At 53.8% G+C, this 17888-nt stretch overlaps 1 protein-coding gene across 1 annotated transcript; it reads left to right on the forward strand.

Moving 5' to 3' along the window:
* Positions 1–1574: 1574 nt before the first annotated feature.
* On the forward strand, positions 1575–17545 carry IGF2 (insulin like growth factor 2). Its single transcript, NM_001122966.1, is given in 4 exon segments — positions 1575–1891; positions 9433–9595; positions 16214–16380; positions 16825–17545. Coding segments are annotated over 3 exon segments (564 nt in total). The 5' UTR covers positions 1575–1891; positions 9433–9441; the 3' UTR covers positions 17068–17545.
* The last annotated feature ends 343 nt before the right edge of the window (positions 17546–17888 follow it).

The raw sequence follows: 17888 nt of genomic DNA on the forward strand, positions 1-17888 counted from the left end.
CAGCCTGCAGCCCTGACACCAGGACTGCTGGGTGTGATGTGCATCGACACATCCCAGAGAACAGCACAGCAAACAGAAGGATGCTAGGGAGGAAAGGAAGGGATGCCCCAAAGCTTAGTGAGAAAAGATAATCCCGCCCACGTCTTATTGGGCACGTTTAGGGCAATTCTGACTACTGAGAGATGCAGCAAACCTCCCATCCTTGGAGGGAAAAATAAAGTACAAACTTGAAAAAAGCGAAAAACAAACAAACAAACCCAGGGTTTTTTATTGCATGCTGGGGCGAGGACCTGCTGCATCCTTGCCCTTTCGCACCACTAGCTATGGCAAGCGCTACCTGAGGCGGGCCGACCTGCCGCTCAGGTCTCAGGCAGCCCGGCTCCTCTCTGCTCCGAGAAGGGAGCGCGCCTGTGGCGCAGGCTGGTACGCGTGCCCCGGCGGAGGGGCAGCGGTGGGTGCGGGCACCGGAGGCTGCCTGGGGGCTGCCTTTGAAAGCCAGCGGGGATCCTCCCCGGGCCACACTTGGAAGGCAGATCTCGGGGAGCCGACGCAGCCCGGTGTGCCCGCCCGGCAGCAGCGCAGAGCGGCGGGAGCGCGTTGTGCCCGCGCTGCTGCACACGCACGGCTTTCAAAGCCTGGGAAAAGTCCCTTTGGCTGAGAGGCAGCAGTGCTCGCCTGCAGCAGCCGGCGGGAAGCGGGAGGCGCGGCGGGAAGGTGCTGTGCGAGGTGCACGGTGCGGTGCGGAGGGGCAGCGTCCATGTTGTCCGCACGGACACGCAGGGTGGCCGCGGGGCTCGCTGCCGCCCAGACGGGGCTCGCTGCCCGCGGCGGGGCGGGCGCGGCGGCCGGCCGGGAATGCCCGTCCGTGCCTTTGCCGGGGAGCTCCTCCGAGCCGTGCGGCGGCTGGCGCCGACACCTGTGCCCGTGTGCGCCTAGAACGGGACCCGAGGGAGGACGGGCTGGGCGATCTCCCCTCTCCCACCCCGCCGGGACTCGGGGCTCGCCACCTCGCAGCGAGAGGTTCTCAGGGGGTGCCACCCGGTATTTTGGGCAAGGGCTCGGGGTGCGGACCCACAGCTCTTCCCCTCACCTGCGGGGCGGCCGCGGATGCGCGTAGCCCCCTTTCCACCCGGGGCCGGCAGAAGGGGTAAAGCTCCCATCCCGGGTAGCAGCACGCAAAGAAACCGTGCGGCAAAAACTTTCTATCCCCTCTTCCCTTCCGAGCTGGACTCCGGAGGGTTACGAGAGAGAAGGAGGGAAGAAAGGAAGGGAGGGAGGGAAGAGAGGGGGTTAGACCGCTCTGCAACATTATTGGCTGCGTGGCCGGGCTGGTGCTCGCCGGGAGAGCATGCCCATTGAGGGGGGGGATATAAAAGGTATAAAAGCCGGAGCGCCCTGCTTGTCTCCTCGCTCGTGGGGCAGCAGCCGGTAGCAGCGGGCAGCGAGGCAGCCGGCCCCTTCGCCCCGATCAAGGAGACGCACTCAGTAAACACAAAAGTGAGAGCCACTCAAGGGGCAGCTAAAGCAGGAGAGCAAGAGAAGGGAAGGAAAAAAAAAAAAAAAAAGGCGAAAAACAACCCAGAAAAAAAAAGAAAAAGGAGAGGAAAAGAAAGCGCTCGCTCGCTCTTTCTCTAGAATAATAGAATACCTGATCGTAACAAAATAACATCCTTCCGACAAAATCCAGCAGGGACTTGACGTACCAAAAAGGCAAGGCGAGGAGAACGTGCCAGGGCGCGAGGAAGGCAAGCCAAAGCCGCGATCGCTGCCAGGGCAGGAGAGCAGCATGTCAAGCACCGGGGCACACACGGATGAGCGCTGCCGGCAGCCCGCCTTCCTCCCCGGCCCGCCGCCGCCGCAAGAAGTTGAGAGCAGCAGCGGCAGTGCCCAGGTAAGCGCCGCTCCGCGCTGGCCCTCCGCGGGCACAGCACGGTGGGATTCCCCGCGCCGCGGCGGGCAGAGCCGTGCCGCGCCGTGCCGCCGTGCCGGGCACCGCCGAGCCATCCCGAGCCATCCCGAGCCGCGCCGTCCCCACGCGTGTCACTAGAGGGACCCCGAGCGCCGGCCCAGCCGCGGCCGGCGGGGCGGCCCCGCTGCGGTGGGGTGCGCGGGGCATCCCCGGGGTCCCTCCCGCCGCCCGCGGCCCCGGCGGGGATGCTGCCCGCGGGGATGCTGCCCGCGGGGATGCTGCCCGCGGGGATGCTGCCCGCGGGGATGCTGCCGGCGCGGTCCCGCGTGGGGAGCCGCGGCCGTGCGGGGGCCGGGCCGGGGCTATGCGAGGTCACGCAGGGCCGAGCGGCCCCCGGCTGCCCGCGGCGCTCCCTCCGCGCGGGGCGGCTGCGGGAGCGCGGAGACGCGCGGCGAGGCGACCGGCGGTTCTCCGGCTCCGGAGAGCGGGGAGATTATTAAACTCTCTTCTGCAAAACACTGCGGTGTGTTTGGTCTCGGGAGGGATAAAAATACTGAGAGGAAAAACAAGAAAGCGAAGCCAAAATGGAGTGAGAGTTAATGGTTGGCGTGCAGCCTTCGACTTTCTGTGATTTTTTAATTTTTTTTCTTCTTCTTCTTCCTTCCCAGTTGCTTTTCCCTACAGTAATTGTTTTAAGAGCGCAACTTGGAAAGGTTTTAGCACTCTGTTGAGCAGTAGGGAATTGGGGCACATGAGGGAACTCGGATTTAGCGTAACTGTACCAGCAGATGTGGCTGCCTCCCCTCCAGCCAAGGGTACTTCAGCAGGGTTGCTGATACGCCAGGTCTCACTAGGGTGGTGTGGAGCAATCAAGTGTAAAAACAAGGTTTGTGTGGGTGGTTTTAAACAGACACCTCGGGAGAGCCTCTGCTTTCAACCCAGGCTTCCTATACAAAATCAGTAGTTTCCTTCCAAATGCTGGGATGTGCTTGGAAGACTGAGGCATGTTTTTCTTTGGGTTTGTTTATTGTCAGATTGTGTGTGTATGTGGGAGGCTTTTTTTTTTTTTTTTCTTTTACTTTGCAGGGCTCAATGTGTTGGGATTTTTATTCCTCCTCTTGCCTTGATTTAGAGTGGAGTTGAGGAGCCTGGGTCGTGGGGTTTTGTTAAGGATGACTTTGTGCTAAGGACATCTGGAGGTATAAAACTGACTGACACTTCTGATTTGACTTCCACTGTGCTGTTTTGGACCCAACTTGACAATTTTGGTGGGGGTGAATGGGTCAGAGCTGTAAATCTTGTTCCGTGTTGTTGACACCCACACAAGTTCACTCAGCCTTTCAAAGGGGCTATCCCAGCTCCTGTGAAAAATCATTAAGGGATAAAAGATTTAACACCGCAGGTCCCCTCCCACCGCTGCATGAAATTTGAGAGCCAAAATGTGTCTGCGTGTGTGTCCCAGCGCTCTTTCTGACAGGTGATCTTTTTTTCAGCCTGGCTGGAGGGCTGCTGCTCTGACCAGTCAACCCGGAGTTATCAGTGTGTGTCTTCCCCTTGATTCCTATAGGCTTCAGCACGAGTCCAGCTTGTCTCACGGAGCGCCAGAGAAAAGCATTTCTGTACTTTTCTTTTTTTAAATAAAGCAAACACAGCAGGTGAGGTCTTATTTTTAGAGGGACCGAGGAGTTGGTGTGTTTCCAGCAGTGCATACGAGCACTGTAAGTGGTCCACCCTCTCCCAGCTCGTGTCCTGGGGCTGACCTCTCCGATCCTTCTTTGGATTGTCTTTGCTTTTAAAAGCTGATGAGTGTCTTAGCAGGGAAAGCGATATCGGCCTCCCTCGGCATGGTTGTGTGAGGGGTCAGGAGAGGTGGGGGGCACCAGGGGAGGAAGTCTGCCTTGGCGTTACAGCCCGGCTCCGAAGGGGTTAAAGTTGCTCTGCCAAGACATAAAGCAAGTTCAACGTGTTGTGGGAATATCATTTGCCAGTAGACTCCAGTCACCACAGTTCCTGATTTAACAGCTTAACTTGCTGTTAACTTTCCCTGATATACTCCAGGTTTTGGAAGGGAATGCAGAAAGGAGAGAGGAACAATAAAGAAAGGAGTTAAGTGAGGCTACTAAAACAGACTTAAATCCCTTCACTGGGTCCTGCCAGCTGTCTTTAGAAGAGTTAAGCAAGAATACATTTCCTTTTTTTTTTTTTAATACAATAAATCAAATATTTCTGGGCTGCATACCAAAATTTATGCAATACACTCTTGCTCCCCAGTGGGGTGAGTAAATGGTACTGAATACCCCATTCACCTTTTTCAGCTTGACTTTTCCACAGGCACAGTAGTTCTCCCGCTACATATATAGACATGGGGTGCAGGCAGCACTTCCCTGCCTGCCCTGGCCCCTGTCCCACAGGCAAAGGAGGCAGGCACCTCTCCGGGCTCACGGGATGGAAGGCAGAAAGGTGACCCCCCGCCTCAGTGTGAGGCAGAGTGGGCTGCTGATGGGGACGAGCAGTGAACAAAAAAAAGTGAGGACTAAAAATAGCAGTAGTATTGCCAGCCTCAGCCATATGAATGTCATGCAAGCCAGGTGCCAAGAATCAGAAGGTATTTTATTTTTTTAAAGCCTGAGCTAAATAACAAAACCCCTGGTCCTCCTGAGTAGTTTTTATTTGCCTGACAACTCAGTGGTCAAACGTTTTGTGTTTTGAAACTTGCTTCTTCCAAGCTGTGGGTGGTTGGAAATTCCCTTTCTCTTTCAGATCAAAAGAGAGGCTCTTCTGTGGCACAGCATGAGGTGATTCCTCTGCCTTCAGGTACTGCTGTGCCTCTGCCCAAGGTGCGGTTCCTGGCTGGTTTTCAGCTGCCAAGGCACCTGCCTCTCCCACTGGCTTCCATTATGCCTTTGCTCCTTGGCACTTTGGGGCATCGTGCCCAGCGCCCTGTGCGAGGTTGGGCTGCCCCGTGGGCAGGGGCAGCATTCACTTGGCGCTTGAGAGGTTGGCACATGCCCACATCCTGCTCCTTTGGGATTGCCACGCTCAGAACCGGGTCAGCTCCCCACTCTCCTGGGGCTGTCCATGGAGAGGAATAATGCAGAGAGGCAGATGTTCAACATCTCTCACAGGCAATCATCAGAGTAGTGAAACACCAGTCTGCCCTTTTTTTTATTTTTAAGGGGTGGAGTATGAGGGATGCTGGGGGGTGTAAACTGGGGTTTTCCTCTCTGACATGTGCCACTGGGTTTGGGCTGATGACTTTTCCTTTTACCATGCTCCCTTTTAAATATTGCACTGCTCCACAAAGAAGCAAGATTTTTTTTTTCTTTTTGCTGTCCAAATCCAAATTTTACAGACTGGACCATCTGTCAATTCCCTCCTACGTTGTTCTGTTCATATTAAATTGCAATGAAGGCCAGACTGAAGAAGGAATTAGGTCAGACAGGAGGTTTTGTCTCTGTTTTTGGGGAGATATTTGTTGCCCAAGAGGCATCATGGTTTGGTTTGCTCAGCACAAGCCTGGATGCAAGGGATGGCTGAGCTGTACTCTGAGACTTGGCAACTGGGCCTTTTAGCACATTGTGGCCTCTTGGCTCCTGACTCCCCAGCAGCTGGACAGAAACTGTCGATCCAGCTGATTCAGCAGCAGATCCTGAAAAAATCCTTTAACAGTCTCGGGTGGGAGGGTGACTGCACTGCAGACCTGCCCTTGGGCTCACTCCTAGCACACTTCGGCCACTCAGAGAACCCTCTCTGCTGGACCTCTCTGCTGGCTAAGGGCTGCCAAGAGGTGTTTGGGGGTCCCTGGCCATGGGTGCAGTGACATGTGCCACAAGGCAGGAATACACAGGAGTTCCAAGATAGGAACATCCTGCACATGGCAGCCTGCAGCTGAATTGGTTCCAGTGGCAGCCTGGATTTGTGTGTGGTGCTGGGGATGCCAGGAAAGGCATGAGAGGGGCATGAAGGATGGAGAGCAAAGCAGACCCTCTCCAGGGAGAGAGAGGCCAGCAGTGTGTGCTGATACCTTGTCTGAGCCTTTCTGCACTGATCATGCTGCTTCAGATGTGAGTTACTCAGAGGAGCTTCAGGTGTGATTCCCAGGATGGTACAGGTCACCTGTGCAACCAAGAGATTCCTCCTGCATCATCCCCTTGCACACTGTGTGGGGTCCAAGCCCTCTTCAGGAGGAATTTGGTGCTCAGGTTGTTGGGCATCTGGCACATCTCATTGCCATCCCACTTCATCCTAAAGCCTTTGAGCTCTGCCTGGGCACATGAGGAGCAATAGCAGTCAGCATGGCTGGTTGAACCTGCTTTGGCAAGAATGGCAAGTAGCTGTAGCCTCTCTTCTAGCAGAGATAGGACATTATCCTTTAGGGAAGTGTCCCACTTCCCTTGTGCTGCCTTATTCCTGTTCTATTTCATTTAAGAGAGGCTTTCTAATAAAACATGAAGGTTCTTCCAACCATTGGTGTGAATTTGCTCCTGTTCAACAGCTGAGGAGACCATGCCTATTCTGATGTGTGGGACTAGAAACCGAAAGCTGTGCTGTCTCACGTTTCCAGTGGAGAATGAAGTCTTGGAGGTATTCACAGGGCTTAGACTCATCATGCTGAGCAGCCATTCAGTTCCTGCCACCAATGCAGCTGGCATGATGCTTGCACCAACCAGGTGGTGGGCTGCAGGTACCCAGCTGTGCCATGACACCCTTTTTTGGCTACAACAGCTCTGGCAGCCATGGCAAGGCGGGTGCAAGCTTTCCTGCATCGGTCTGCTCATCCCTGCTTGTGAGGGAGTGAAGGATCAATTGAAAGATTACTGGGACATGTTGAGCCAGTGATGGCACCCTGGGAGATTCTATAGCCTTTGTGGGAAGTCTGGGGGCTTTTTATTTGCAAAGTCAGTAGGGCCAAAGGGAGAGGGAAGGGTTTATGGGGTTGAGTTGGGCTGCAGCTCCATCAAGCTGGAGAGAAACTGCAGCACTGGGTAGTAAATAAAGATGCTCTTTGCCTTGCCGCCTGGTTTCTCATTACACAGGTACTGGAAGGAGCAGGGAGATTCCAAGGTGACAGCAGAGGGAAGGGCTGGTGGCTGGTGCGTGGCCAAAGGTGGACTTAGTTGCATTTCACACCTCCACGTTTGCCATGCTCTGGATGGCAGCCCTGGGGCTCTTCCTTTTGCTGCTGCTTCAGGGGCATTTCCTGGCTGGAGTTAAGGGGTGTGTGGGCACCTGGAAAGAGCTTGTAGTGGAGGCAGGGAAGGCTGCCAGGGGCTTGCAGTGTGGCTTGTGCAGGTATTTTCTGAGGAGCACAAGTGTTTTTCCACAGAAGGTATCAGGTCTCCCCAGCATCAAATATCACCTGCTGACAAAATCTCTTTCCCCTTGCTTCAGAGCATCTCACCCTTTACTTCAGACTGAATGTGGAGGAAAAATGGTATTTGTCACCTGTGCCACCAATCAACTCCTTCGTGTCGGGTCTGGCTCTGGCTTGGGGAGGCCAGCATGCAGCCTGCTCATTAGCCACAGTGCCCACAGCCAGCATGAGCCTAACTGGGGGCATGGGATCATGTGGGTGTCCTGAAGTCCCATATGATGCCTTTGATGGCAGCACTGGCTGGTGGCAGATCTGTCACCCCGGCAATGAGTGCTGGCACTACCTGAGAGCTGGGGACACCAGCAATTGGGATCTGCATGTAAAAAAGGGGCTGAAAAAGGGACAGGAGGGTGGTTGGTCTGTTGTCAGGTGGAAATCTGGTTCCTGACGCTGCAGCACCAGGGGCATGACTCCAGCAGTGAAAGTGATGCTGTGTTCATGTTGGAGAGGCCCAATAAACAACTGTGGGCCACTTGATAAAAAAACCGAGGTGAAAAGGTGCTGGTGGTAAAACACTGCAGCTTGGCAGCATGGTGTCAGAGCCTGGTGCCATCCCTCTGCTCCTACTGTTATACAGAACAAAGTCCCTGCAGTGTGCTGAAGGGACCATTGTGACTGGAAAACCTGGTCCTGGTCCCATCACTTGCTGATTTGAGACCAGCTTGTTCCCAGGGCTGCTGCCTCTCTTGTCCAGAGCTTTGGAGGGTTTCTGCCAGTGCTGATCTCAATCAGCACAGGCTGAGCAATACTATGGCCATCAAAACTTAAGCTGGAGGAACGTCCCCCACAGCCCACCCAGACCTTGAAACCTCTGTTTTGGCTTTTCCTGCTGCTGATCCCTGTCCTCCCGCTGCTCAGTAGAGCTCATGACTTGCAAGCATGATGCATTTATAGCGGTGACAATTTGAGCTACGTGCTACTAAAAATTCGGGAGCAAGGGTGTCTTTATTGCTGGCAGGACCATAGTGGGGCCTCAGGGGACCTGGGCTAATTTCCTGGCTGTGCTGCAGACTTCCCCTGTGACCTTGGGTGAGTCATTTAATCTATCCTGGGCTTCAGCTCCATCTACGAGCATCCCGGGGGGGTGAGGTAATATTCATTAACTGATATTATTCTCGAGTTGCTCAGATGCTATGGTGATGAAAGGTGGATGTGAGACCTAGTGTCTTGGTTGAATATTAGCAAGGAGAGAGGATGCTCTGCTTGAGATTAGGGTTGCCACCCACCGTCTGCTATTTTGATGTACATCTCTTCATTTTGAGGTTACCTGTCTGGTCAAAACCCAGTGTTATTTGGCTATATGTGAACTGTGAGGCTCATCACTGAGGGACTATTATGCCTTGAGCCATTAATGGGTTTTGCCCCATCCAGTGGGGCGATAGCACTCTTGCTTTACACCTGCAGAGGTTGACATGGAGGTAAAGCTGTTTGCTGGAGCTGAGTCTTTGGGTTAGTTAGCAAATATCCAGGGAGCTTCTTTTTTAATGCTTTGCACTGTCTGACACTGCCTTTACTCTCCCCAGTGATGCCTCAGGTGTGTTTCCCATGGGACCATATTATTCCTGAGGGATGTCTTCTCCTCTTGTCAGCAAACACAGCTTGTGCAATCAGCCTCTTGATTGCCTGAGCCTCATCTCTCTCATGCTGGGGATAAAAGCTCTTCTTCCCAGCTTTCCTCAAAAGCAGCTCTAGGACAGGTCAAAGCTTCACTTGATTTCGCTTTGCATGGACATGTTTTCAGACAGGACACAAAAACTTGTCATCAGAAGAGAAAAATCAAACAACCTACTGATAGTATTTGAATGAATTCCCTTTTAAAAGGGAAAAAAAAATAAAATCACACTGTCGAAAGAGCAGAGGAAATAAAAACCTTTAAGAGGTAGGCTAAAGTGGGATTTTCCAATGGAAAAAGCGCTCCAATGCACACCTTGTGTGCCCAGAGCTGCTGCCCGGCGGGCCGAGCGCAGGGAGCCGGGCTCATCCCAGCGGCTGTCGCAGCGCTGCCGCTCCTTCCTTCCTTCCCTGCAGCAGCAGCAGCATCCCGACAGGGCTGGGCATCACCTCGGCGGCGCGCTGCGGGCGGGGGCAGGGCCGGGGAGGTGGCGGAGGGGTCTGTCCCGCGGTGCTAACGCTGTGCCTCTGTCCGCAGGTGCAGAGGATGTGCGCGGCCAGGCGGATGCTGCTGCTGCTCCTGGCTTTCCTGGCCTACGCAATGGACTCGGCCGCCGCCTACGGCACGGCGGAGACCCTGTGCGGCGGGGAGCTGGTGGACACGCTGCAGTTCGTCTGCGGGGACAGGGGCTTCTACTTCAGTAAGTGCTGGGCACCTGCCCCCACCCCGCACCTTGCCTCAGCAGAGCCAGGCCGGGAGGGCAAGGAAGGCTTTCCCAGCCTGATGCTTTTCCTGATTTCCTGGAGAGGAGCAAGAAAATGGACATGCTCAGGGTGACATAGTTTTGGGGACTGTGTGGTACCATGGGGAAGCTGGGTCCCGCATACGATGCTCGGGATAGTCTCTGGGGAACCGTATGTGGCTGGTTCCCTAGTGAGATACGGGCAAGTCATTACAATATCGAGGATGTCTGCAGCCAGTGCTCTGCTGAGCTTGGGTCCTGGTTTATTTTGAAACTTTGCTGCCTAAGCATTGCATCCTGACAGCAGGCAGGAAGCTGAGCACTCTCCCCTCTCGGGTAGGCTTTGTTTGGGTATAGCAGTACATTCTAGGCTGTTCCCAAAACTTTGTAACAAAGCTTTGTGGCCTCCCAGCTACCACTGGTGAAGTTGTTGCTGAAGAGTGATGTCTTACACCTTTGCAGGGCAGCTAATGCAAAAAAATGCAGCACAGCTGTTGTGTGCAGCGTGCAGATGGCTTCAGACCAGCTGACTGCAGCGGGCTTTCCACCAGGGTGCTTTGGGTCTTTGGACCATTGGTAGTACAATGGATTAGCTGGGAAACAGGGAGGATGAGGAGTAAACCAGTGACAATGGATGCTCAGTAATCTATGGGCAAAGGTGCCTCGAGTGTGAAAACCTTGTTTTAGTATTTCGGTGCCCTGCTCTGCTTGGGAGTGGGAAGACACTGTGTCTTGCTCCCCACTTAGGACTAAACCACAGGGTGACTGACTACAGGAAAGATGCAAAGCCAAATGGAGGGGAAGAGGATGGAGATACCAGATGCACGTGGTGCTTTTGGCAGTCTTGTCTCTGCCTTGGGAAAAGGAATTTAGAAGTCACTTTCAAGTAAACAGGGTGGTTTTTCGGAGGAGTAGGGTTGAGAGCCAGCCTCCCTCTTGTTACAGTCTGATTGTGCAGGGAATGATTTTGGACGTCCTTCTCCAACCTGGATGTCCCTTCCCAACCTGGACGCTTTACTAGACTTGTCTCCTGCTGCCTGCTGATGTTGAGTAGAGAGAGGCGCAGGGATCCCACACCCAGGCACAGCAGGGTTCAGGTTGGGAAGGGTTTCAGGTTCAGTTTTGGGCAGTTGGTCAGGCTGCAGGTGGCTTTGCAGCCCTCTGGGGGCAATCCCCCTGCCCCATCCCGGCTGAGCAGCGGGATCTTCTCACGGCTCCTTGGGTGGGGTGGGCAGGCAGTGCTTTTGGGGTGCTCTGGGTGCACTTCCTTGCTGTGATGGAGCCAAGCAGTGAGGGTTTGTGTGGCAGCTGCCCTTCCTCTCTTCATCTCCCCTTCCCTTACCAGCATGGCAAGGAGACAAGTGCCTCTCCTGCTCTCACAGCTCTTCCTCTCCCTCTATATGTAGAGGAGCATCTCTCTCCCTCCCTGCTTTCTCTTCCCTCCTGCCTCTCTCTGGGGATGAAAGGGAATGGGGCTTTTGTTTTAAGGTCAAACTGACCTCCTTTCACCTCAAATAACCCAGCTGCCCAGGCCACAATAAAAACACTTTTGAAGGCAGAAAAATCTCTTGGTGCCAAGTGGCCAGTTGGGTGCTTGCAAGGAGGTTCTTAATTTCTTTTTGTCCTCTCCAGTGTTCACCTTTTTGAATATTTCTGGTGAGACCAGGTACTGGGGGTGAAACCCAGTCCAATATTTTAACCCTTTCAGGATCTGACCAGCCTGTGCCATGCAGGGCTGAAGATGTTTGGGCAATGCCTCTACTTGATGAAGGTTTTGGACATCCCCATTTCACTTAATTTTTCCCTCTCTACCTCCATCAGTTGGCCTCATTAGTGGTTATTTCTAACCCTGTTAATTTTCACTCCTAAACCACACTATTGTCACCAGGGCACAATTGTGTTGCACCATCGTGGGTTTACATCTTAAAACCGGGCCTGGGTTTGTATGGAGCATCTTAGAGCTTGGGATGTGTGACCTGATGAGCAACCTGTGCTAAAGCAGCTGTTCACACAGGAAAGGAATGACTTGGGGACCCTTGTCCTGTGCGTACCTGAGGGTCCGCTTGCTGGACAGGCTTGTAATATTGAAAAAAAACCAAAAATGGTATGAAAATCCTCTATTGCTTTATTTTTGCTGAAACAATTATTTAAGAACTTGTGATGCTCTGCATTCTTGCAAGAGAGCACTTTGCTAGCAAAGCTGGCTGTGAAATAGAGTGATCTTTGCAAGGGGGATGCACGCAGGGATGCCTGGGAGGCACCATGGCTGGCAGGTGCTTGGGGCTGAGAATGCTGAGGCTGCCTTCAGGAGCTGGGGCTGCAGAAGAGCTGCACTAACAGGGGCAGGGCTGGCAGCACTGAGGTTACCTAGCCGTAGGACATTGTGGACATGGTGATGCCAGCTCGGTGTCTATCCCAGGCATGCATGGGCAAGCTAGAGCTGAATCTGAGCACACTTTGCTCTGCGCTGGTGATGCTTCCTCTCTGTGCCTTTAAGTCTTTTGGCTTGGCTGGCAGCTGCTGTCAAGGTGGTGGCTTCCTGCCATGGCACTGTGGCAGGGTTGGTACCCCTGCACCCCAGCACCCACCCAGGGACAGCGGCACAGCCCGCGGAGGGATGCTGAGTCTAGCCTGGAGTGAAAAGCAGGGCAGGTCGAGAGGAAGCCTCAGCCCTGAAGTTGCTGTCATGAAGTGCTGGCAGGGAGGGAGAAGGGGCTGCAGGGGGAGAGGCGGCCGACTTCTCTGTAAACAACAGCTCCTGTTTCCTCCTTTCCAACAGCTGATAAGAATTTAGCTCTTTGCAGCCGCTTGTGCTGACGGGGCACATTCTTGCGCACCCGCCGCTCCTCCGAATAATACTAGGAAAAAGCAGGGGGGAAAGTGCGGAGCCGGGGTGGGGGAGGGCCAGGCCGGGGGCACTGGGACGGGGCCTGGTGCTGCACAAAGGCCCCCTTGTTGCTCCCAACATTCCTGCGACAGGGGCACGGGGACTGTTTACACCCAAAGTCCCCTTCCACTCGGCTGACCGCCTGATTGACCGGAGGAGAGGGGACCCAGCCAGGGTGGCACCAGCGCCGTGCACCCCTCCCCGCAGCATCTGTGCGACCCCGGTGAGGGTGGGGAGCCCGGAGCAGTGGGGTGCTCATGCTAGGGAAGGGACCCTCCTGTTCCCCATGGCAGCGGGCGCTGTGCCTCCTCTGGCGTAGCTGAGCTGCAGGTACATGGCCTCTGGGTTTTCCCAGGAATGGGTTTGGCTTTGTGCCACTTCTGGGATGCCCTGTCAAGAGAGCCTGTACCTAGGCAGGAATAACCCCAGGCAGCTGGCGGGCTTCACACTGCCAGGCTTTGCATCACAGGACTTTGCATCTCAGGGCTTGTCCCCTCAGCAGTGCTGTAGAAGGTTTCGGCGAAGCACAGTTTTGGGAAAAAGGGAGCCTAGCCATTCATTGAAGGCCGAGAGGAAGCGCATTTCCTCAGCAGGAGGAGGTCGTTGCTGTGATGGGAAGTGGTTCGCGTGCCCCAGCGATGCCGCAGCCTGCTGCCCACACAGTTCTCCCTTGCAGGCAAGAGACAGAGTGGCAAAACCCTCCCTGGGTTTGGCAGTGGTGGTACAGTGAGATGCCACCCATGGGCAAAAGCCAGGAAATTCAACCTTTAGTCCCTGTGTAAATTGTGTTACAGAACAAGCGCTCTTCCCAATCCAGGTCAGCAGCAATATTGCTGTTAGCCAGCAATGTCCTGTTGTCTCCAGGTACTTTCTGAGACTAAATCCCTGTTTGTTATGTTTGCTTATTTTTTTTCCTAAAGTAACTCTCCCCCGGAGGATTGTAGTGGCATTTGGCAAGGTCCACACGGACAATTATGTAATGGAAACGTGCCCTATCGGAGAGTCACGGTGGAGCTGGCAGTGGTGCCTGCAAGGGGAGCGGCTTGCAGCAGCTTTGTGCAGGAGAGAAAGGGTAGCACATTGGAGCTGCAGGCAGGGGCAGCAATCAGGGAGGAAGAGGCTTCGTCACTGTGGTGGTCCCTGCTGGGAGCTCACCCTGGTGGTGGCACACCTGGGCATTTGCAAACACACGCTGTCATGATCTTCCCGTGTGTACCTACACCAGAAATTGCCCTTGAAGGTGGAGCGGTGAATATAATCCCGCTTCCCTTACTGTTTTTCTCCTCCCCTCTTCTTTCCAAACAAACACATAACTGAAAGTGGGAAACTTCTGTTTTTGAGAGAAGATATGTAACCTTCGAAAACCTCAACTTCTCCTCAAACCATGTGTGTCATCACTTGTGCAACCTTCTGTTCAGCGGGAGTGTGAATGTAGCCCTTAGGGAATGTGCTAGCAAGAGGGGGTGACTTTAATTTTTTCTCTTTCCCTTCTGAACTCTCCTTCTGCCCATATCAGGATGCCTTTGTGGAGCAGCTTTAATGCTTCAGCCGCCTGCCATGGATTGAGCTGGGCACTGGAATTGATAGGACCTAAGCAGGGGCCAAGGGTGGTGTGGGGTGTTGCTGGAGTGCACCTCTCCCATGTATCTCACTAGCTATCGCATGCACAGAGAAGAAAACGTGCAGCTGTCCCTAAGCTGGCTTCTGTCCCTTTCTCCGTTGGCCATCACCACCCAGACTGCCTACTCTGGCATCACTTGAGCTGTGGGCACCCCACACATCTGCCCTACTTTTCAAGGGAGGACCCAATCCAGTATTTATTGACCACAAGAGAGAAAATTAAACTCCTAAAAGTGATCCCTTCAATGAATCTTTGCCAAGGGTGAGCCAATCTTGTCATCTCCATGTGGGGCTGGTTAAAGGTCATGCCTGAAGTTCTTCTAGAGAAAAAGAAAAGGAAGGTGGTGGCACAAGGGGGATGAACATGGACAACAAAGCATTTGGAATGACTCCCACAGGCAGGTCTCATGGTATGGGTCAGCTGCCCCATCAACCAGCACACTGATGCTGTGTTTGTTTGTGTGAACTCTGAGCATGGTGGAAATGCACCAGCATGGACCAGAGGGCTTCTCGCCTATGGGAACATGATTGATTTTAACAGAGAACAGGTGCTCTGCTGTCAGGTTATTACAGAGGCAGCAGCAAGGTGTTTTGCATGCCAGCATTGTGCACATTGGGCTTTGTTGTGCATGGAGAACTGTATTGAATATGCATGTCTGCATTGCACATGTGGGGCTGCATTGAATGCACAAAACCCCATCCCACAAGCACATCTGTGTTGCACGTCTGGAGCTGCTTCTCACATGTGGGTTTGCACTGTATGCATAGAGAACTGTGCTTTACAGCCTTTGTCCCGAGGCACTTTGGGTGGGCATCCAGGGTGGGACACCCTCCAGGGAATGTGGTCAGCTCCATGTAAGCTAGCCTTAGGTCTTCGCCAAGGCCTAAGACTTGAGTGCCTGCTTCATCAGGAGTGCGAGGGGTGTGGATCATGTGTCATACACAGGGCTGGTGTGGATAATGATGTGTGTTCCTGCTGGCCAGCTGGGAGGTGAGGGCTCAGCATGCCACAGTGAGCAGTGCTAGGCATTGCGCTTACATCACTCGCTCTCAGTTCTCCCTATGCCCAAAATCTCCTGGCTGAGATGTGGTACTGGATCCTGTTTGCAAGCCCTACTGTTGCTGGCCTCTGCTTACCCCCCTTGGAGCACCTTGCACTGGGAAGAGGTGCTCGTGGCAGTGTGCAGAGCCCCACAACAGCACAAGAGCATAACATGCTACGTGCAAAAGCATGGAGAAAATCCTTTTGTTTTGGGCCAGTTTACATTCTGGAAGGCACAATTCCCAAGCAAACTTGCTTTGCATCAGAAATTCAACTTTACCCGTCTCTTTTATTTTGACAGGGGGAGGAAATATGGTAAAACTGATGTAAGCTTTTCCTCTGGAGCAGTTTGGCCATCATTAAGCATTGATATGAAATGCACTTGGTCATTGCTGCACCAGACATGGGCTTTTGCATCCTTCCGCAGGCAGAAATGGGAGAGGAACCCTTATTAAAAGATTAAGTTTAATAGCTATTCTTGGCGGGTGTGGAAGCCTGTATTCTTTCTGCAGCTGTCTCAGAGCTGTCCCATCTGGTAAAATTTAGCCGCCTTGGTTCGCTTCACCTGCCTGAGTGTTGATCCAGCGGAGGGAGGTTGGCAGCCACAATGCTGTGCTGCTTCTTTCTAATAAAATTTGCTTGCCAGGATCAGCATCGGAGAAGGTCGCAGTAACTGGCACAGCGCTGGCGGTCAGGCTGGGCTTGAGCTTCCTGACCTCAGCTGGGCCCAAGAAGGCCACCTGTGCCAGAGATAGAGGAGGGAGATAAACCCCCCTCATTTAAAGTGCCTTTAAACTGCTGCTGGAGGCACGTGTTGGCATCAGTAGCATTTGTCTGGGAAAGTCTTAACGTGAGACTTGGCTGGTTTGCGGGCGTGCGTCAGCTGGTTTCGGAGAAGCGCTGCTGTGTTTGAAGGATGTGGAGCCCATCAGTCTCTGGTGGCTGGTGGTGGAGGGATGCCTACAAAGAACTGGGGAGAGGGTCCAGCCCAGGTTGGTGGCTAATGCCAGGCTCTCTGCTGTTGCAGGTAGACCGGTGGGACGAAATAACCGGCGGTTCAACCGGGGGATCGTGGAGGAGTGCTGCTTTCGGAGCTGTGACCTGGCTCTGCTGGAGACGTACTGCGCCAAATCCGTCAAGTCGGAGCGTGACCTCTCTGCCACCTCCCTGGCGGGCCTGCCAGCACTCAGCAAGGTGAGGAGGCTGTGCAGGGATGGTGGCCCTCCTCTGAAATAAACAGAGAAAAGATGGGAAGTCCATGGGTGGAGAGAACAAACCCCTGCTGCAGGGTCTGATGTTTCTGCAGAGCTTTTGAGAAACAGCCACCACTGGCAAGTCGTGCCAAATAGCCTGCCAAAAGTCAGCTCTTAGTAAGGTGGGGAACCAGAGGTGGGCTGAGTCACAGAGTCATAGCATGGTTTGGGTTGGAAGTGACCTTTAAAGGTCATCTAGTGCAACCGCCCTGCAATAAGCATCTACTGGATCAGGTTGCTCAGAGCCCTGTCCAACCTCTCTGTGACTGTTTCCAGGGATGAAGCAATATTTCCATGGGAGGGACGGAGGTCCAAGAAGGGAATCCCCATCTGGAGAGCGGGCAGGCTTGAGTGGAGGCTAATACCACTATCTCTTTCCTTGCAGGAGAGCTTCCAGAAGCCCTCGCACGGCAAGTACTCCAAGTACGACGTGTGGCAGAAGAAGAGCTCCCAGCGGCGGCAGCGGGACGCGCCCAACATCCTGCGGGCTCGCCGGTACCGGTGGCAGGTGGAGGGGCTGCAGGCGGCCGAGGAAGCCAAGGCGCTGCACCGTCCCCTCATCTCCCTGCCCAGCCAGAGGCCCCCAGCGGCGCGAGCCTCCCCCGAAACAGCTGGCCCCCAGAAATGAACCCTGACCAGCTGTCTCGATTTTTGATCTCCTGGGGGAGGGCGGGAGGACTGGCGATTCCCGACCCCCGAGCCCCTCCGTCCCCAGGGCCGCTGAGCCGAGGAGCAGGGCGGCGGGGCACCCTCACGCCGCTCCGGCCCCAACCAAACAACTGACACAGCAAGGAGGGGATGGCGGCGGCGGTGGCGAGTAGCACCGCTCCCACGGCATCTTCCTTTTGGGGTGGGGGGGAGGGTTGTTTCGTTTCCCACACCTGTTTCGTTTCCCCGCGCCCCCGGTATTTCCAAACCTGTACTTGCGAAGGGACAGTCTGGCACTTGAACTTTTTGCTGCTGGGTGCTGCGTGACATCCCCAGTGCCAATGCCAGAAGACAAAAGAAAGAGCAAGAGGAAAAAAGGATATGAAGTTAAATCCTTTTTTTAATCTTTTTTTTTTCTCGAGAAGCGTCCATTCCGTGTCTTTCTTGACAATAAAGTGAAAAAAACAATAGAACGGGGAGAAACATTGAGGGATAAAAATTTTTTGCCTCATTCCCACCCCACTTTTTTTCTTCTTTTTTTTTTTTTCTTTTGGTTTTTCTTATTTTTATAACTTTCTTTTGCACCTTTAAAAGAAAAACGTACCTGAGAAGAAGTTCCGAGGAGCCCCCATCTGCGTTTTTGTGTGTGTGCTTCATTACAAGATTCCAAATCGACTTGCACCTTTTTTGAAATCACCGATGACGGGAGAAAGAGAGGAAGAGGAGAGAGAAAGCAAGAAAGAGAGAAGGAAAAGGAAAGGGGAAAGAAGAAAAAAAGAAAAAAAGTGAGCTGATGCTCAC

Source organism: Taeniopygia guttata, chromosome 5 (assembly GCF_048771995.1).
Source record: "Taeniopygia guttata chromosome 5, bTaeGut7.mat, whole genome shotgun sequence".
NCBI classification, from domain to species: domain Eukaryota; kingdom Metazoa; phylum Chordata; class Aves; order Passeriformes; family Estrildidae; genus Taeniopygia; species Taeniopygia guttata.